The sequence below is a fragment of the Mercenaria mercenaria genome, chromosome 16 (assembly GCF_021730395.1).
Source record: "Mercenaria mercenaria strain notata chromosome 16, MADL_Memer_1, whole genome shotgun sequence".
Lineage (NCBI taxonomy): Eukaryota > Metazoa > Mollusca > Bivalvia > Venerida > Veneridae > Mercenaria > Mercenaria mercenaria.
In genome coordinates, this window is record NC_069376.1 from 58507683 (window position 1) to 58530152 (window position 22470).

Consider the following 22470-nt stretch of genomic DNA (forward strand, 5'->3'; position numbering starts at 1 on the left):
AAAATCCCTTCAATTGTGACTTAGTGGTTAAGAGCTTAGATTTCTTTGCACTCCAAATAACTGGTCTTGGCCTTGTAAAATTTGCCCTTTATTTACATCCTACACAAATTATTTCAAAATAAATCTATATGTAAATGGGCTTTAACAAGAGACATGGACTGTAAGACAAACACAGTATCAACCTTAAAGACCCCAAACAACTGAATAGAGTAAAGTAAACAAAACCTAAATGTTTTAACAAATAAAAAAATTCTTTATCTTTTTTGGTCAAGCCAATGTAGCAACATATGCAAGACTGCCTAAGTAATTAACTCCACCCAGCCATGCAAATTTATATGGATTATAAAAGCTCCCAGATTCTCATAGATTTTATGAGGTAAAACATCCATGGCAGCAATATAAATCAACAGTGTTAAAAGCCTTTACAGAAAGGCTTCATTCTATCTGATTATGACCTTACTTCTTAGGGAAGTAAAAAATGTTATTATAAATCACAGGCTTACATTCTATGCAAGTGTATGGAAAACTGTACAAGTCTAATGCAATAACGTCTGCACTTCGATATTAGCAGTTTAGCAAAATAACATCAAAACAGAACAGGAGTGCCAGACTGTCACAAAATACGCCCGTCATCGAACTTGGCCTAATTCAAGGGGCATAATCCAGGAGTGCCTGGGGCGATTTGGGTGGTTATCGTACTTGGCGGAGATATTATGCCCACAAACATTGTCAGCAAGTTTGGTGAAGATCGGATGAAAACTGTTTGACTTAGAGAGCGGACAAGGCTAAATTCACAGTTTTTCAAGTAATTCAAGGGCCATAATCCAAAAATGCCTGGGGCAATTTGATTGGTTATCGAACTTGGCCGAGACATTATGCCCACAAACACTGTCAGCAAGTTTTGTGAATATCGATGAAAACTGTTCCACTTAGAGAGCGGACAAGGCTAAATTCGCAGTTTTTCAAGTAATTCAAGGGCCATAGTCCAAGAATGCCTGGGGCAACTTGGCTGGCTATCGAACTTGGCCGAGATATTATGGCCACATACATTGTCAACAAGTTTGGTGAAGATCGGATGAAAACTGTTCGACTTAGAGAGTGGACATGCTTTGGACTCCGACCGCCGCCATGGGTGTTCACATTAATACGCCCCGCTCTTTCAGAGACAGCCGTATAAAAATTGTTTAAGCACTGCCTTCAGGACAAACTCAGTGGCCACTGGGTGTTTTCTATTGATCATGTCCCCACTTTCCTTATATAGACATAAGCTTAAAAAGTCCCACTTGAATTAACCCATAAAACCCCTTTCATCACTCCTAAATTTGTATTCATACCAATCAAGTATACAAAATCAATCTTCATATTATTTAACACTCGAGACAGCCTTATACATTAAACAAGCCTTACATCAAACAAATATATAAGGAGGATGATCCCAGATGAAATGTTGACCATGGTTGACCATGGTCACCATGTTTTTTGATGGTTGACCATGTTTTAACGTGATTAACCATCAAATACCATGGTGAAAACATGGTCAGGACCACGGTCGACTATGGTGAGATAAAATTGGCCATGGTTGACCATCAAGACAATCAAAAGTTTGACCATGGTCTACCGTGGTCAACTTTTTTCAACCACTGTTGACCATGGACTACCATGGTCATGTTAGTAATTTTCACACTTATCAAGTTTTACAATGCACCAAAGACGCCTGACAGCATTTTGGCTCCAAAGGTTTTCCTAGTTATAGAATAGTTTTCCTGCATTATTTTATAGACAGATTCAAAGGTAAACTTTCATAGTCTGACTATAATTTGTTGTCATCTTAGCAATTTTATGACAAATAAATGACTGACTTGCAAAAATAGATATAGACTGCAATTGTCATGTATTTTCACGACCCTTTCAAATTCATATTTATACAGTTTTTGATAGTCAATAGTCACCATGGTCGTGGACCTCGGTCGACCATGGTTGTATGTGGTCCACAACCATGGTTGACCATGGTTTTTTGACCATGGTCTGATACCATGTTTTATGACCATGGTGCCAATTACCACAGCCATGGTCAATGATTGTCCCATGACCATGAACTACCATGGGACTGGGAATTGTTTGTGCAGAATGCTGTAAGGTATAAAAGTCAAAATACTAAGATATTTAACAAAATGTAAAATCATTAAATTTCGAGGGCATGAAATTTTGTGGTTTTGGTCAAAAGGGCAATTTCGTGGGGATATGAATTCGTGGATTTCAACTTTGAACATAAAATGAATAGGAATTTTATTTGTTCGTTGGGATTAAATTTCATGGATTGACTCAACCACGAAATCCACAAAAATTAGTCCCCCACGAATATTAATGATTTCACAGTACATGTAGCGCAAGCAAATCTCAACAACAAGCAGGGTCCATGAAACAAGGGCAACTTCTGTTAACAGTTTGAATACATCATCTTTTAATATTGTTCTTATTTTTTATTCTGTTAGACATTCCAGTCCATTACTGTAATATAATAAATTGTCTACAAAATAACATTAAAACTATTAACCTTAATTTGATTTATGGTTAACAAAACTAATTTATACTTTATTGCTGTTAAAACATAAGTGTGAGCTGGATGGGGCTGGGGAAGAATTACAATCCCTGTGCTCAAACACTGGTGGTACCTTAAACTGATTTTGTTAAAACTTGCTGCTGTTTGTTTATTTATGTGTTTTGTATTTCAATGACAAATAAAATAAGATTAAAATACTAGTTTGTGGTTGTTAAGCCAATTATATGTTAAATGCAATGCTCAGGTTTAGTCTGCCAAAAAGCCAAACAACACCAGATAAACACTGGGCAAAGAATGAGACATTAAGAACGAATATTCAAATTTCACGTAAAACATGTTTACAACTTAGATAAGTAATAAACTAATGAAACTTAAAATATTCTTAATTCAAGGTATTCCATCCATAACTGAACAAATGTTCTTCAACTACCATGGCGTTTTTCCCAATTTTAACACACAGAATAATATATTTTTTGCAATAAGACTGACAGTATTCATTCAAAGTCAGAACATTATCATATTATGGAGACCTTTAGAATAATCTGTAAACTTATCTCTTGGTTTTGAATATCAAAGCAGGAATTTTTGAAAAACCAAATTATGCATGGGATTTTGGGAATTGCTGTAAAAATCACTTCTCTTATAAAATAATAATGATTCAAAACCAAATAAACAAAATTTCAGCGACACTGGTTCCTAAAACACAAAATAACACAAAATGGCCTAAACAATATATTACAATAATGGCCTAAAACAATCAGAAGTTGCCCTTATCTGACAACCTACCTAGGTGCCTGTGTTTCTTCATTTTTACCAGTGAAAGTTACTTCCCTGTAAATACTGTAAATATTATACATAATTACCTCCCTTGTCACAGAAACCATACTACAGCAAAATCTCTAACAGAGTTGTCCCCCTTTCACTTAAGTTTATGCCCATTGTGAGCAGAAAATTATAATACAAAAATTAGTCTAAATGAGGTTTCAAAAACTTTCTGGTTTAAATAACCTTAAATGGGTACTAAAGTTTTACATTAGACAATGACCACCAGTTTTATGCACATTTCAAAAGTTATTGCAGCATGTTTTTTTTTTTTATCATACTGATGTCAAACCTATTTAAAACAGGTAAAACAAGAGGACCATGATGGTCCTGAATCGCTCACCTCTTCCCACATGACCCAGTTTTGAGTATGACGTCGTTTTTTCTATTATTTGACATAGTGACCTAGTTTTGAACTTGACCTAGGTATTATCAAGATAAAAATTCTGACCAATTTTCATGAAGATCCATTGAAAAATATGGTCTCTAGAGAGGTAACAAGGTTTTTCTATTATTTGACCTATTGACCTGGTTTGAACTTTACCTAGATATCATCAAGGTGAACATTCTCACTAATTTTCATGAAGATCTCGTGAAAAATATGGCCTCTAGAGAGGTCACAAGGTTTTTCTATTTTTATACCTACTGGCCTAGTTTTTGACCGCACGTGACCCGGTTTCGAAACTGATCTAGATATCATCAAGGTGAACATTCAGATCAATTTTCATGAAGATCCATTGAAAAATATGGCCTCTAGAGAGGTCAAAAGATTTTAATAATTTTAGACCTACTGACCTAGTTTTTTACCGCAGTTGACCCAGTTTCAAACTTGACCTAGATATCATCAAGATGAACATTCAGACCAACTTTCATACAGATCCCATGAAAAGTATGGCCTCTAGAGAGGTCACAAGGTTTTTTTTTATTATTTGACCTACTGACCTAGTTTTTTAAGGCACGTGACCCAGTTTCAAACTTGACCTAGATATCATCAAGGTGAACATTCTGACCAATTTTCATGAAGATCCATTCACAAGTATGGCCTCTAGAGAGGTCACAAGGTTTTTCTATTTTTAGACCTACTGACCTAGTTTTTGACCGCAGTTGACCCAGTTTCGAATGTGACCTAGATATCATCAAGATGAACATTCAGACCAATTTTCATACAGATCCCATGAAAAATATGGCCTTTAGAGAGGTCACAAGGTTTTTCTATTATTTGACCTACTGACCTAGTTTTTGAAGGCACATGACCCACTTTCGAATTTGAACTAGATATCATCAAGATGAACATTCAGACCAACTTTCATACAGATCCCATGAAAAATATGGCCTCTAGAGAGGTCACAAGGTTTTTCTATTATTTGACCTACTGACCTAGTTTTTGATGGCACGTGACCCACTTTCGAACTTGACCTAGATATCATCAAGATGAACATTCTGACCAAATTTCATGAAGATCTCATGAAATATATGGCCTCTAGAGAGGTCACAAGGTTTTTCTATTTTTAGACCTACTGACCTAGTTTTTGACCGCATGTTACCCATTTTCGAACTTGACCTACTTTCATACAGATCCCATGAAAAATATGGCCTTTAGAGCGGTCACAAGGTTTTTCTACTATTTGACCTACTGACCTAGTTTTTGATGGCACGTGACCCAGTTTCGAACTTGACCTAGATATCATCAAGGTAAACATTCTGACCAGTTTTCATGAAGATCTTGTGAAATATATGGCCTCTAGAGAGGTCACAAGGTTTTTCTATTTTTAGACCTACTGACCTAGTTTTTGATGGTACGTGACCCAGTTTCGAACTTGACCTAGATATCATCAAGATGAACATTCTGACCAACTTTCATAAAGATCCCATGAAAACTGTGACCTCTAGAGTGGTCACAAGCAAAAGTTTACGGACGCACGGACGCACTGACGCACGGACGACGGACGACGGACACCGCGCGATCACAAAAGCTCACCTTGTCACTTTGTGACAGGTGAGCTAAAAATCATGGAAACCTTAGTTACAGTTATATACATCATCTTTTATACACTGCTACTCTAAATATTTTTAAATAGCATAAAACAAAACATTATGTTTGTAGATTTGTGCTTTCACTGCATTTATTCAACATTTAACATATCAACTCCAATTCTACGGTCTAGCGAAGTGTCATAATATACACTGACAAAATCAGGAGATGACAACTCTGTTGAAGAAATTGATACTACAGTACAAATTTTGTAATAATGTGGTAAGTCACATTTACCTCCCTTCAACTTTGATATAACAATAACTGCCTTTTTAATTGCAAGAAATGCCACAGCTTCTCTTTAAACTTTACAGAATAACAACCAACATTTCCATAAAGTTTCAACAGGGTTTGAGACATACTTATGTAAAAATAACTGCAAATGAATGTAAGTTTTTAAAGCTGATAAAATCTGTTCCCAAAAATATTGGTTTATAGGATTTGCCTCCCCGGAGGGAAAGATGATATAATTCCTTTGAATTAATTTCAAGGAACTTATCGATTCACTTATGCAAAAACAAGAAATCGCATTTCAAGGTTTGTATCAAAACTCATAATAAAGCTACCAGAATGTCTAAAGTGCTTCAGAACTGAACACAAACTAAACCTTTGCCCTGCTGGCGGCAAATGATTCTGCCTTTGCAACCAGTGCAGACCATGATCAGCCTACACATCCTTGCAGGCCGATCATGGTCTGCACTGTTCGTTATTCAGTCAATAAATTTTCAGTGAACACCCTCTTTAAATAATAAATGGTACTGCCAAAATTGAATGATAGACCAGTCTATTTTTTAAACTCAGCAGGGTAAAGGTTAAACAAACTCGTAACAATATTACTTTAACTTGAAAATTTTAGAAGGTGTTGTAAGTAACAGAAAAATAAACAAATTTCAAAAGTAAAGTCAGATAACAAAGAACAATCTAATATCAGTATAACCTCTGTTTATAGCATCTCCGATGAGGCAACCCATCTCTACAACAACAGATATTTTCTTTCTAATTAGATAAATTTAATAAATTAACCTCTCTAAATCAACAACCTCTCTACAACAACCCTCTAGAGAGGTTGAACTGTACAAAATAAATTTCAAGAAAGATCAGTCATTTGTAATAACCACAAGAGATCACAGAGTGATCTTGGCGCCCACCAATGTGCCATTTTTGAGTGTTCCAAATTTCAAGACTTACTGACTAGCTCAAGGTCAAATTTCATTTCCGTACACAACACTGTGCATGTGGTCCAAATTCGAAAGCTGTAGCTTGAGAAATGTGAAAGTAGGTCACTAGATCAATTTCAAGGACAAAGTTCTTTGTACACAAAACTATGCATGTGCATCAAGTTTGAAGGCTGTAGTTTGAGAAATTTGAAAGTAGGTCATTAGGTCAATCTTAAGGTCAAAGTTTATTTCGGTACACAAAACTATGCAAGTGGTCCAAATTTGAAGGCTGTAGCTTGAGAAATGTGAAAGTAGGTCACTAGGTCAAAATCAAGGTCAAATTTCACTTCACAACACAAATCTATGCATGTGGTCCAAATTTGAAGCCTGTATCTTCAAAAATGTGGAAGTAGGTCACTAGGTCAATGTCAAGGTCAAAGTTTGTTTCGGTACACAATCCTATGCATGTGGTCTAAATTTGAAGCCTGTAGCTACAGAAATGTAAAAGTAGGTCACTAGGTCAATCTTAAGGTCAAAGTTCATTTCAGTACACAAAACTATGCAAGTAGTCCAAATTTGAAGGCTGTAGCTTGAGAAATGTGAAAGTAGGTCATTAGGTCAAAATCAAGGTCAAATTTTATTTCGGAATACAGAACTAAGCATGTGGTCCAAATTTGAAGCCTGTACCTTCAAAAATGTGAAAGTAGGTCACTAGGTCAATGTAAAGGTCAAAGTTTGTTTCGGTACACAAAACCATGCATGTGGTCCAAATTTGAAGGCTGTAGCTTGAGAAATGTGAAAGTAGGTCACTAGGTCAAAATCAAGGTCAAATTGTATTTCGGAATACAGAACTATGCATGTGGTCCAAATTTGAAGCCTGTACCTTCAAAATGTGAAAGTAGGTCACTAGGTCAATGTAAAGGTCAAAGTTTGTTTCGGTACATAAAACCATGCATGTGGTCCAAATTTGAAGGCTGTAGCTTGAGAAATGTGAAAGTAGGTCACTGGGTCAAAATCAAGGTCAAATTACATTACGGAACACAAAACTATGCATGTGGTCCAAATTTGAAGCCTGTAACTTCAAAAATGTGAAAGTAGGTCACTAGGTCAAGGTCAAGGTCAAAGTTTTTTTCAGTGCACAAAACTATGCAAGTGGTCCAAATTTAAAGGTTGTAGCTACAGAAATGTGAAAGTAGGTCACTAGGTCAAAATCAAGGTCAGCTCATGTCAAAGTTCATCTTGCCACTCAAAACCATACATGTGGTCCAAATTTGAATGTTGTAGGTTATTGACAAGAAGTTTTTAAAAGCTTTTCCCTATATATGTCTATATGAACCATGTGACCCCCAGGGCGGGCCATATTTGACCCTAGGGGGATAATTTTAACAAACTTGGAAGAGAACCACTAAATGGTGCTACATTACAAATATCAAAGCCCTAGGCTTTGTGGTTTGGACAAGAAGATTTTCAAAGTTTTTCCCTATATAAGTCTATGTAAACCATGTGACCCCTGGGGCGGGGCCATATTTGATCCTAGGGGGATAATTTGAACAAACTTAGTAGAAGACCACTAGATGATGTCACATACAAAATATTAAAGCCCTAGGCCCTGTGGTTATGGACAAGAGGTTTTTCAAAGTTTTTCCCTATACAAGTCTATATAAACCATGTGACCCCCGTGGCGGGGCCATATTAGACCCCAGGGAAATAATTTGAATCTTCTTGGTAGAGGACCACTAGATGATGCTTCATACCAAATATCAAAGCCCTAGGCTCCGTGGTTCTGGACAAGAATATTTTTAAAGTTTTTCCCTATATAAATCTATGTAAATTATAGAAATAAACAAAGGGCCATAACTTACTAAAAAATTGTTGAACCACTCTGATTTTCAGGGGGACACAACTAGGGTACCAATACATCATTCTGACAAAGTTTGGTCAAAATCCCCCTGGTAGTTTCTGAGGAGATGCGATAACGAGAAATTGTTAACGGAAGGACGGACGGACGGACGGAAGGACGCCGGACCACGGACACAGAGTGATTTGAATAGCCCACCATCTGATGATGGTGGGCTAAAAATATCAAATGGCGATTTCAAAATGTGACACAAAATATATATCGAATTTTAATAAACTGCCTAAGGAGAAAAGTTTAATAAATCAACTAAATGCTTTCATCTTCATTCTAATACCAAAACAAATTCATTCTTTTTCTTCCAGTTTTCACAGTAAATTTAACAGTTCTTTAACTAATAACGTGAACATTGATATAGAAAATTTACTAAGTAACACAACTGCTATTTAGGGAAAACACATGGTCGAACTGAGTGTCTTGCAAAACAAGTTAGTACATTTCAACATAAAGTACTGTCAAACAGAAAAAATATTCTACTTCCAAAAAGACAGCGGAACTTAATAAAACAAGAGCGCCGCCATGCGGGGCAATATACGCCCAAAGGCTTACATCATAGGATTGGAGCAAAATTTTAAGAACTTGACTGTTGTAGCCCCAAAGGACTGGAACAACAAAAGGAAAACTTCAAAAAACAAATCTAAGTCCACAAAAAAAAAAATCAAAGTCTACAAAAAAATCCTTATCAGGTATAGGTATGTAAAAATACACCTTAAAATTGGAGGTACCATCCATGTTGTACCACAGAAAAGTGGTCTCAGTTTTTCCCTACGGCCAATAAGAAAAAAGTTTCAAAATAAGCTATTTATAGTAACATAAAAGGGAAGTAATTCAAAAAAAATAAATTATTGTAAGTACAAACAAGAGCACCGCCTTGCGGGTGCTGACGCTCATCTGATTTTTTTTTTGTGTAATAGAAATATTGTCCTACCCATGATTTTCTAAGTCTAAAAAGGGGCATCATTCTTGCAAAAAGCAGGATAGAGTTATGTTTCTTGATGTTCAGTGTCCACTTATGATGGTGAAAAACTGTTGCAAGTTTTAAAGCAATAGCTTTGATAGTTTATGAGAAAAGTTGACTTAAACATAATACTCAACCAAGAAAATGATTTTCTAAGTCCAAAAGGGGCAATAATTATTGCAAAAAGCAGGATGGAGTTATGTTGCTTGTTGTACAGGGTCAGCTTATGATGGTGAACAAGTGTTGCAAGTTTCAAAGCAATAGCTTTGATAGTTTAAGAGAAAAAGTTGACCTAAACATAAAACTTAACCAAGAAATCTGATATTTTCTAAGTCCAAAAGGGGCCATAAATCTTGCAAAAAGCAGGATGGAGTTATGTTTCTTGCTGTACAGGGTCAACTTATGATGGTGAACAAGTGTTGCAAGTTTTAAAGCAATAGCTTTGACAGTTTAGGAGAAAAGCTGACCTAAACATAAAACTTAACCAAGAAAACTGATTTTCTAAGTCCAAAAGGGGCAATAATTCTTGCAAAAAGCAAGATGGAGTTATGTTTCTTGATATACAGGGTCTGCTTATGATGGTGAACAAGTATTCCAAGTTTCAAAGCAATAGCTTTGATAGTTTAGGAGAAAAGTTGACCTAAACATAAAACTTAACCAAGAAATCTGATATTTTCTAAGTACAAAAGGGGCCATAAATCTTGCAAAAATCAAGATGGAGTTATGTTTCTTGCTATACAGAGTCAGCTTATGATGGTGAACAAGTATTCCAAGTTTCAAAGCAATAGCTTTGATAGTTTAGGAGAAAAGCTGACCTAAACATAAAACTTAACCAGGCAACGCCGACGCCGACGCCGACGCCGACACCGATGCCGACGCCGACAACCGCTCAAGTGATGACAATAACTCATCATTTTTTTTCAAAAAATCAGATGAGCTAAAAAGAGATCTGCCAAATAAAAACAAGACCACTGCAATGCAGAGCAATATACACAAAGCAAAGTCATATATGACCTTTGACCCTTAAGTGTGACCTTGACCTTGAAGTGAGTCACCCGGAACATGCGCTCTGCACATCGTTACAATGTGGTGAACATTTCTGCCAAGTTTCTTTGAAATCTTTCCAGCAGTTCAAGAGTTACAGAGCGGACATGAAACAAACTGATATGACTTTTGACCCCTAAGTGTGACCTTGACCTTGAAGCAAGTCATCCGGAACATGCGCTCTGCACGTCGTCTTGGTGTGGTGAACATTTGTGTCAAGTTTCTTTGAAATCCTTCAAGAGGTTCAAGAGTTACAGAGCGGACACGAAACAAACTGATATGACCTTTGACTCCTAAGTGTGACCTTGACCTTGAAGTGAGACATCCAAAACATGCAGTCTGCACATCGTCTCGGTGTGGTGAACATTTGTGTAAAGTTTCCTTGAAATCCTTCAAGGGGTTAAAGAGTTATAGAGCCGACACGAAATTGCTAACGGACAGACGGACGGACGGACGGACAGATGGACACCAGCGTCATAACATAATACGTCCCTTCGGGCGTATAAAAACTAGAAGAAGCTTTTGTAGAAAAGCGCATGTCTCCCCCAAAGCAATTAGTAGTAATAGGCAAGAAGTCTATTGGGGACAGGAGCAAAAAATCAAAGAGACACTGACAGTTGGCTTAGTGACTGAAATGCAATAGGGATCATCTACTCAGCATGTCCAATCATCCTATGAAGTTTCAATGTTCTGGGTCAAGTGGTTCTCAAGTTATAGACTGAAAATAGTTTTCCATGTTTTGGACCCTGTGACCTTGACCTTTGACAGAGTGATGCCAAAATCAATACAGGTCATCTACTCTGCATGTCCAATCATCCTATGAAGTTTAAACATTCTGGTTCATGTGGTTCTCAAGATATTAATCGCAAACATTTTCCATGTTCAGGCCACTGTGACCTTGACATTTGATGTCCAGAGTGAGCCCAAAATCAATAAAGGTCATTTGCTCTCAATGTTCAATCATCCTATGAAGTTTCAACATTCTGGGACAAATGGTCCTCAAGTTATTGATCAGAAACTGATTTTCATGTTCAGGTCCCTGTGACCTTGACCTTTGTTTGAATGACCCAAAAAACAATAGGTGTTGTCTACTCTATTCCTTAATCTAACATATTACCTTCCTTTATACAGATTTCATTTATATTATGAAGCTCATCTCCAGTAAGACTTTTAACTTTACATTAAATACAAATAAAGCAGTTGTGTAAAATGAGAGACTGAAAGATTACATGGTAAAGAAAAGTACCAATGTCAATATGGCACATGAACTTATACGGCAAGAGCCATAAAGGGAGGTAACAAAAACTGTACTTAACAACTCTTTCCACAATATGAACCTCTGACATAATATATTATATGGGAAAACAATAATTGTACTACATCATGTAAAATGTCAATATGACCCTGCATCTTTATCTGAGTGATGATGGCAAAACTCCTTTTGGATATTAATTGGCTACCTCTATTTCTAAATATCAAAGAAATGCAGAATTGCTAAGTGTATTTCTGGAGAAAGAAAAATATAACCCGGCCATGCATTAAAAAAATACATGTCTGATGCATGTCTCTATTCTATCAATGCTGGATATTGTATGCACATCTCTCCACCAATCGTAAGTGTGTAAATTACGATGATACAGAAAGATTAGAATGCCTACCTACCATGCATCCGCGTTTGTTTTTACTGTTACTATGATTTGGATATTACTATTAGTGTGGTTTCAAAACTACAATTAATGCTAAAACTGCTGATATTAAATAATGTTCTTTTCTTGTATATATGTGTAAAGTTGACATAAAAGATGTAAAATTTTATCCAATAGTAAGTATTAATACCGTAGATACCCATGTATAATGTGCAGTTTTTTGACCCCCGGGACCACCCCCGAATCGTGGGTGTGCATAATACACAGGTACAGACAATTTTCCAACTTCAAAACAAGTTTGTTACTGATGTTCGCCATTTTGGTAAAGGGAAACTACTCCCCGCGCTTACTGTCACCGCTAAAATCTAAGATTGCCGTTACGTTCCGTAAAAGATCGAATGGTTTATTTTTCTTTCAAACAAAATTAATTTCATACAAATTTAAAAGTATTTTGATGAAAGAAATGTTAATAAATCACAAAAATTATGATACTAATTAAAGATCGAGAATTATCTTTAACCGAGATCAAACTGTGAACAACATAACTGACACAAGGTGACACGTTAATTGCCGGTAATTACTGGCTATTTGATCGTGACAAAAAGACTATCACACCTTTTGTTATTGGTTTGAATTGAGAAGCTCATGTCATTTTGAAAGATACATTCCGAAATATTGAATCAGCTGCTGTTTATTTATTCAAAATAGTTAATTAAAAATGTAAAACAACAAATAAAACAATATTTTACTGGTTTTATTTTCGAGAAAACAAAAATTGATAGTACCGCGAGACCGATGCTGCTCTCCGCCGCGGAAATAAAATTTATTACCGGTGTTGATGTAAACTCTACTTTCGACCTCAAAATTGACCAAAAATGTTTTTTCCCCAGGATTTTGGGCCAAAATCGGGGGTACGCATTATACACGGGTGCGCATTATACATGGGTATCTACGGTACATGCAAATTGTAACAAATTTCCAGTACAGTTCTTAATGTTGTTCATAAAATCTTACAAATATGTCAAAATAATACATACATTAAAACCACAAACCCAATATATAGTACCAGTAACCCATAAACAATGCAACTACCTATTATGTTAGATGAACTAAAATGAAATGAAAATTTACAACAGGTTTTCAAAAATGCTATCAGAATCAAAGCTTTCAAAACTACAATTCAGTATGAAAGTATTCAATAAGCAAGAAATGCAGTGGTTCATACATTAGTCTTAACACTCAGAAGAACTAGAAGTTCAGTACTCGGAGAACTTCACTGAATCAAAACATTTTCTATGTAGAATTGATGTCTAATGGCCTATTATAGTTGCCTACTATATAACTTCACTGTCAACAACAGCCATTACATCAGACCAAACTAACCAAGGAGAATAATTCTCTAACAGGTAGTTATGGTTCCTACACAATGCATTTCCTCTCAATGTTCACTATCACTAATGTCAGCTTAGTTTTTCAGTTATATCCGAACAAGCATACTTAAATATTACAACAAGACGGCCATGACGGCCCCAAGTTGACTGCCTGTCTATGACTGTTTGACCTCGAATATATGTCATGATGACCTTGTTCTAGATTTCATAAAGACAAATATTCTGACCAGGTTTCATATAGATCAGGTAGAAAATATGGCATCTAGAGTGTTGATAGTATTTTTCTACAACTTGACCTACTGATATACTGTTTGATTCCTGAGTCAAACATTCTAAACATGTTTCATACAGATCAGGTATAAAATATGGCCTCTATCGTGTAAACAGTATTTTTCTATAATAAGAACTAATGACATGTGAGATGATTCAGTTTTGAACTTGACCTAGGCTACATAATGAAAAACATTCAGACCAAGTTTCAAATAAATCAAGTAAAAAATATGGCCTCTTGGTTGTTAAGAAAATGTTTCTATTATTTGACCAAGTGACCTTGTTTATGACAAATTCAATCTTGACCTAGATTTCATAAAGAGATTTTATTGCAGCTAACTAATAGCTAACCAAGACTGGGTGAAAATTGTGACTTCTAGAGTGTTAACAGTGAAAGTTTTAAGCCAGACAAGAAAGTCTCAGATACAGACAGATAGACTGTGTTACAGTAACTGTAGTCGTTCCACCAAAGGTGGGACACAAATAAATTTCAGGATAACAAAATAAGTGTTAGAAGAAGATAATATTATAATATAAATGTAAGGCAGAAAAAATATTTGAAGTTTCTCAAAAATATTAGTTATAACAATATTTTTTCCTTTTTTCTTTATAATTTTAGCAAATATTACTCGATTTCCAAATACATACATTCATGGTTTTAAAGGACCAAAGATGTTAATATCAGTCTGATATCAAATATAAACCCTACAGAAATTAAGAATTAGCCTAGGATTTCTCTGCATAGTTCCCATTCTAAATCACCTCTTCATTAGTGGTACAGATACAGATTTTGATGACAAATTATCAACACAAACATTTTATGCATAACAAGGGCCACAACTCTGTCGGTTCAAAAGTTCTTGCGATGAAAGCAAGGACAAGAATCTCTTCACAAGACTTTATGTCATATAAATCAATGGGCCATAATTCATAGGAAAAGCATTTAACTTTAAAACCCGATGATACATATGCATAAATAGGTCTTTGAAAGGAAGTAAAATAATCATACATTTGAGAAACTTCCCAGTATTTTTATAGCCTTACAAATGGGTTAAAAATAGCAAAAGCATTGTGGGATGATATAAATGATATATGGTCTATAAAAGATGTTCCCACAAAGTTGTCTACCTTAGATATTGAGGCTTCAATCTGGAGAAATCAGAGAATCAGAATATAAATACATGGCAGAAGCATAAAATACTCTATGACTGCTCTCTTCTGTAACAGTGATTTTAAAACGGGACTTCTTTACAACATCAATGCAACTGAGCATATCTGAAGTACTGGTAACTTTTATTTTGCACACTGACAGACAATCAGAAAACAATTATGAAATTAATCAACATACTCATAGTATTGTTAAGAAATTGTTTTCTAATTGTCTGTCAGGGTGCAAAATCAAAGTAAATATATGTGTACATGTAGGGCTTTTACCATATTCTTCAGTAAGTGCCTGTTATGTCAAAATACTGGCCATTTCAATTTTAACAAGGCAGTCTGAAAGACAGCTAAATCCCCCGCCACTGCTATGGATAGTGAAAGGGTAAACCTTTGATTTTAGCTGTGACCTTGACCTTGAACTGACATGGCTGACTCATGAATTCTGCACAATTCTTGATAAGGTGATCATTTGACCAAAGTTTCATGAAAATCCTTCAAGGGGTTTAGGAGATACAGAGCTGAAACCTTTGACCTTCAGTTGTGACCTTGACCTAGAGTTGACATGGCTGACTCATGAGTTCTTGATGAGGTGATCATTTGACCCAAGTTTGATGAAAATCCTTCAAGGGGTTAAGGAGATACAGAGTGGACACCAAATGGAAGGCTCAAACCTTCGACCCTTAGTTGTGACCTTGACCTTGAGCTGGCATGGTTGACTCATAATTTCTGCACATCGTTCTGATGAGGTAATCATTTGACCCAAGTTTTATAAAATTCCTTCAACTGAGGATTTAGGAGATATAGAGCAGACATAAAGTGGAAGGCTCAAACCGTTGACCCTCAGTTGTGACCTTGACCTTGAGCCGACATGGCTGACTCATAAGTTCTGCACATTGCCTTGATGAGGTGATCGTTTGACCCAAGTTTGATGAAAATCCTTCAAGGGGTTTAGGAGATATAGAGCAGACACAAAATGGAAGGCTCAAACCTTTGACCTTGAGTTGTGACCTTGACCTTGAGCCAGCATGACTGACTCATGGGTTCTGCACATCGTCTTGATGAGGTGATCATTTGACCCAAGTTTTATAAAATTCCTTCAAGGGGTTTAAGAGATATAGAGCGGACACAAAATGGAAGGCTCAAACCTTTGACCTTGAGTTGTGACCTTGACCTTGAGCCGGCATGGCTGACTCATGGGTTGTGCACATCGTCTTGATGAGGTGATCATTTGACCCAAGTTTTATAAAATTCCTTCAAGGGGTTTAGGAGATATAGAGCGGACACAAAATGGAAGGCTCAAACCTTTGACCTTGAGTTGTGACCTTGACCTTGAACCGACAAGGCTGACTCATGGGTTCTGCACATCGTCTTGATGAGGTGATCATTTGACCCAATGTTCATGAAAATCCTTCAAGGGGTTTAGGAGATATGGACCGGACACGATTTTGTTACGGACGGAAGGACGAACGCAGACCATTCCTATAATCCCTCCGCCACGGCGGGGGATTAATAATGCTTAGACAAACAATATTTTCGTAAATGTTTTCACAGGGACTGACAACACCTATGCATACACATATTGAAATTTCAGACTGTTTTCTTATTGTTTTTATTCGGTGTTTACTATAAGTCCATTATCACAACATTATGTCTGTACAGCACTTTAGCCATTAACAGTGTATTCAACAACAGGCTATTCTCATCAAGTCTGGATTTATTCCATAAAAACGAATTAGAGGCAGACTAATATTGCTTAACAAATCTAAGGTCTTTCTTACATAAATACAGCTCTTTATAAGAAGATGATCTGAAGACTTGACTTTACAAAGAAATTGTAAGTTGTGTCCACTGTTACAGAAAAGTTTTATCAAAGAGAATATTTTACATTTATTGTTAGAAGATTTGGTAAAGCACTACTTCCTTTAAGAAAACAGCCACCTCTTTACGTACTTTACTGGTTTAACAAGGCAGTCTGAAAGACAGCTAAATCCCCCGCCACTGTTATGGATAGTGAAAGGGTAAACCTTTGACCTTTAGCTGTGACCTTGACCTTGAACTGATATGGCTGACTTATGAATTCTGCACAACGTCTTGATGAGGTGATCATTTGACCCAACTTTCATGAAAATCCTTCAAGGGGTTTAGGAGATACAGAGCTCAAACCTTTGACCTTGAGTTGTGACCTTGACCTTGAGTTGACATGGCTGACTCATGAGCTCTTGATTAGGTGATCATTTGCCCCAAGTTTGATGAAAATCCTTCAAGGGGTTTAGGAGATACAGAGAGGACATAAATTGGAAGGCTCAAACATTTGACCCTAAACTGTGACCTTGACCTTGAGCCAGTATGGCTGACTCATAAGTTCTGCACATCGTTTTGATAAGGTGATCATTTGACCAAAGTTTTATAACATTCATTGAAAGGGTTTAGGAGATATAGAGCGGACACAAAATGGAAGGCTAAAACTTTGATCTTGAGTTGTGACCTTGACCTTGAGCCGGCATGGCTGACGAGTTCTGCACATCGCCTTGATGAGGTAATCATTTGACCAAAGTTTGATGAAAATCCTTCATGGGGTTTAGGAGATATAGAGCGCACACAAAATGGAAGGCTCAAACCTTTGACCCTCAGTTGTGACCTTGACCTTGAGCCAGCATGGCTGACTCATGGGTCTGCACATCGTCTTGATGAGGTGATCATTTGACCCAAGTTTGATGAAAATCCTTCAAGGGGTTTAGGAGATATGGAGCGGACACAAAATGGAAGGTTCAAGCCTTTGACCTCGAGTTGTGACCTTGACCTTGAGCCGACATGGCTGACTCATGGGTTCTGCACATTGTCTTGATGAGGTTATCATTTGACCCATGTTTCATGAAAATCCTTCCAGGGGTTTAGGAGATATGGAGCGGACACAGAAGTGTTATGGACAGACGGACGGACGGAGACCATTCCTATAATCCCCCACCACTTGTGGCGGGGGATTAAAAAAAAATCATATGTCTAAGTTTGAACAAAGTCCAAATTAAACAGAGAACTTACAAAAACCTTTATCACTGTTACTGTGACCAGTCTTTTAAAGAAACAGCTAATGGCTTTAGGCTCAGTAAACCAACTTTTGGGAACAGAATTCTACCAAAGGTAGTCACTGAAAACTGGCTGCCCCATCCATAAAATTGTGAAATGTTAAGCAAATTCTGAATATTTAATGAAGTTCAAAAATATCACTGTAAGTATAATATCTGCTACTGATTCTCTCTTGATATAATTTAAAAGGTGGCTGTTCTGTAGGGGTTACTACAATAGCTATCAATAGAAATCTGATAAAAATAATTCTCTATGGTTTTATAGATTACAAGAGAAGACAGAATGATTCTGGAAATATATAACAGAAAGGCTTAAACTACTTTGTTATTATATTACAATGATATAAAAGCTTCTTTATACAGGATCAATAAAGCATCAACAACATAAATTCATCAATAAAATTTGCCTGACATAACTACACACATGTATATGAATAATGGAAGAAGACACGACAGCTTGATCAACACTGAGAAACATTCATCAAAATTACTAACAGAACAATAATTCACACAAATCAAACGGTCTACAAAAAAAATTCTCTGACATCAATAAACAGCCTAATGGGTTTTTAGATTAATCACACACAACATAATAATTCACAAAATGAAAACATATATCTGAGACCATACAAAAAAGATCTGTTTGTTTTAAGCTTTCTGATTGGATATAAAGAAATACACTGTTCTAATCTAACCAATCAGGCTGTATGACCTGGACTGACTTGTGACAGTATCAGTATTACCCTCTCAGATTGGTTGGAATAAGATCATTTATTCAATTCAACCAATAATATTCCTGGACAGTCTCAATACCTAATAATTACCAAACCTGTCACTATGCCTTTAGAATATTAAACAGGTCAGTGATCATTCAGGTGTCACTGACCACTGTCCAGTGACTACTTGTCTGAAGGAAAATGAACTTGAGCATATTGAGGGGTCAATGCAAAAGAGTTCTAAGTGCATATAAATAAAGAAGCACTTAGAACTTTTTCGCATTCACCCCTTCAAAATTTAATTTATTATACACAAAAGAGAAAACTTACCTGGCTGGCAGAGTACCTCCTCCCTGAGATTTTTCTCCCTCCTCCATCTGACCATCTTCTGACACCTCTGAAATGACAAAATCAGATTTCATATCAGGGACCTAACTTTACACTAAGCAGCACCAATACTGACCTTGTAACATTCTCTCTCTATATATTTCCAGGGTTTGGTCGGTATATATGTCATGTATATCTGCCAAACAGTGGAACTTCTGCATGCATTTGATCCTGTAGTGAGCTATAAATCACTAGAGGAATGGCTAGATACTTATTTGAGCTTGCAGAAAGGCCCAAGTGTGTAATTGTTACCCCCTCTGGCAGGTTTGCCTGACAAACTTACCTACCCTTACCCTTTGTTTTCAAAATAAAAACAAATGTTTGTGTGTTTGCAACTTCTGTCCTTGTTTCTTATGTTAAAGACCTCATCTGTTACTCTTATTTAAAATTTCAAAATTTCTTGGATCTATTTCTTACAAAACAGGAAAAGTTCATGATGTATAAATGTAATGCCATGCAGAAATATTCACAAACTTCAAGATATTGCTTCTTTATCACTTTAACTTGAACAAACTAATGTTTTCTGCATGGTAATAAACAATAACATAAAACAAGAAATGACTTGGTAAAACAACACACATTCATTTAACTCTGCCCTTCAACAAGGGCATAAGGAAATACAGTAACAACAAGAGGTGTCTGTTAACAGCACACTCAACCATTCAAAGAATTGATGGAAGTATTAGGTCAAAATATTACCAGAAATTTTCAGACAAAAGAAGAAAAATAGATAAGACAAACAATGTACCTGTATTTGCAGATCTGAATAAGTCTTGAACTATATGGCAATGTGTGACCATGATGATAAGCAAGTGTTCAAAGTTTCAAAGCCATATATCAAACAGTTTAGACAAAATATGGAATGGTGTGCAAAACTGAACTAATTTCTATGTCAAAAAGGGCCATAACTGAGCTAAAGTTCTTGTCCTAGTTATGTAGTCTTGCCTACATATGAAGACATTGATGGTAAACAAGTGGTCAAAGTTTCAAAGCCATATGACAAATAGGTTAGGCAAAATATGAACTGGCATGAAATATTCAACTTACTTCCAAGTCCAAAAAGGGCCATAGTTCATCCAAAATAGTTGACAGAGTTATGTACTCTTGCCTACAGATGGAAATCATGATGATAAGCATGTGTTCAAAGTTTAAAAGCCATATGGCACATAGTTTTGACAAAACATGGACTTGTACGAAAACTAAGCCAATTTCCTGTTCCAAAAAGGGCCATAATTCAGCCAAAATACTTGACAGAGATGTGTATTCTTGCATACAGATAGAGACTGTTATAATAAAAAAGTGTTCCATGTTTGAAATAAATACCTTTGATGGTATACAAGATATTACCATTTTATAAAAACTTAACCAACGTCGACACCGGGGTGAGTAGTATAGCTCTCCATATTCTTCGTATAGTCGAGCTAAAAATGCTTTAACAATAAATTAATGTACCAGTACCTGTTTGTCCAGGAAAATATCTTTGTATCTGTGTTCTCACTGAATTTAGTACATAAAACATGTTCTCACTAAATTTAGTACATAAAACATGTTCTCACTGAATTTTGTACATAAAACATGTTCTCACTGAATTTTGTACATAAAACATGTTCTCACTGAATTCAGTACATAAAACATGTTCTCACTGAATTCAGTACATAAAACATGTTCTCACTGAATTCAGTACATAAAACATGTTCTCACTGAATTCAGTACATAAAACATGTTCTCACTAAACTCAGTACATAAAACATGTTCTCACTGAATTTAGTACATAAAACAGAGGTTTAAATCGTATAGTCGAGCTAAAAATGCTTTAACAATAAATTAATGTACCAGTACCTGTTTGTCCAGGAAAATATCTTTGTATCTGTGTTCTCACTGAATTTAGTACATAAAACATGTTCTCACTAAATTTAGTACATAAAACATGTTCTCACTGAATTTAGTACATAAAACATGTTCTCACTGAATTTTGTACATAAAACATGTTCTCACTGAATTCAGTACATAAAACATGTTCTCACTGAATTCAGTACATAAAACATGTTCTCACTGAATTCAGTACATAAAACATGTTCTCACTGAATTCAGTACATAAAACATGTTCTCACTAAATTCAGTACATAAAACATGTTCTCACTGAATTTAGTACATAAAACAGAGGTTTAAATTTCAAGACATGTGTGTGCACACCTACATATAGAAATACCAGATGAAAATTGTCTTAAAATTTTAGTAAGTTGCTAGCATGCATAGAACTCTACAAGTTTTAAATTTTTCACACTGATTTAGGTTCTACTGTTCTCAAAATCCCAAAGTTGTTTATTTTTCCTCTTACCGTTTTTGTCATGGTCAAGAACACTCCCTCTACCAGGGACCATTAACCAGGAATCAGAGTCAATACTTGATAAATCAAATAGCTGGTACTCTTTAAACCTCAGTAAAACAATCATTTAAACATTCAAGAACTTTATTCTAGGTTCCTCTTCTATTTTGAATGGATGTAGTTATGTCAAAATTGCTCAATATACACATAGATCATTCATGATATTCCCGATAAGGTAAGTGCCAATAAACTGCTGGCATTCAGTAAACCATTTATGGCTATGATTGTTTTGGCAATAAGAACCAAGATTGGAAATAATAGGTCATTTATAGAGACACAAGATTTATGGATCTTGCATAATATTATCAAGTAAGACATGACATTTCAGCCTAGCTGACTATAAAGTAAAACATCAATTGCTTAAGTCGTGAGGGGATGCGTAATCCAGGGTTCTGAAGCATTATCCAGAAATGGCTAGGAATGACGTGAATAGTCCAGATACTTGAACCATAGATATTAGAGGGAGCAGTGTTTCACTGTAGCTGTCTTTACGTAATGTCAAACTTCGGTAAAAGTTGAAGCCTATTATGTGTAAAGCAGTACCTATAAATACTTACCTAATTTCCTTACGATATCATACGTTATTTGACCTGACTGTTGCAGTAAAAGCTTGTTTCAAAGATATCCCCAATTGAATGTAGTAAGAGTAAGACATAAAGTATTCAGAAGTTGCAAAGAAAGTCACCATGGCAATTCAGTAATGGTAACCTCAGTTTAAGACAGTCAAAAAGCTCCACCAACTTCATTTTTGGACAAAATCTAAACCCAGAGTGGACTTTCTTATCCATAACTCATTTACATGTATGATTTACTTGATAATACACAGAATTTTTTAACCCCCCCTCCAACCAAAAATTTAGTCTTTTATTACTAATATTTCATAATGTCCTCTGTAACTGGTATCTTGTATATAGATTAATATGAGCTGTGCCATGAGAAAAC

At 35.9% G+C, this 22470-nt stretch overlaps 1 protein-coding gene across 15 annotated transcripts in view; it reads right to left on the reverse strand.

Annotated features, from left to right (window-relative positions):
- The window catches only part of LOC123541454 (transmembrane and coiled-coil domains protein 2-like), a 155369-nt gene that overhangs the window by 13873 nt on the left and 119026 nt on the right, over positions 1-22470 (reverse strand). For 11 of the 15 annotated variants that reach the window (XM_045326965.2, XM_045326957.2, XM_045326953.2 and 8 more), the window contains 3 exons: positions 19086-19152; positions 14924-14944; positions 3347-3400 (listed from right to left, as the gene is read on the reverse strand). In XM_045326965.2, coding sequence (XP_045182900.2) covers positions 3347-3400; positions 14924-14944; positions 19086-19152 — 142 coding nt within the window. Of the gene's footprint in view, positions 1-3346; positions 3401-6351; positions 6388-14923; positions 14945-19085; positions 19153-22470 lie in introns of all 15 variants that reach the window. The other 4 variants (XM_045326956.2, XM_053527188.1, XM_045326958.2 and 1 more) reach the window with 4 other exon arrangements.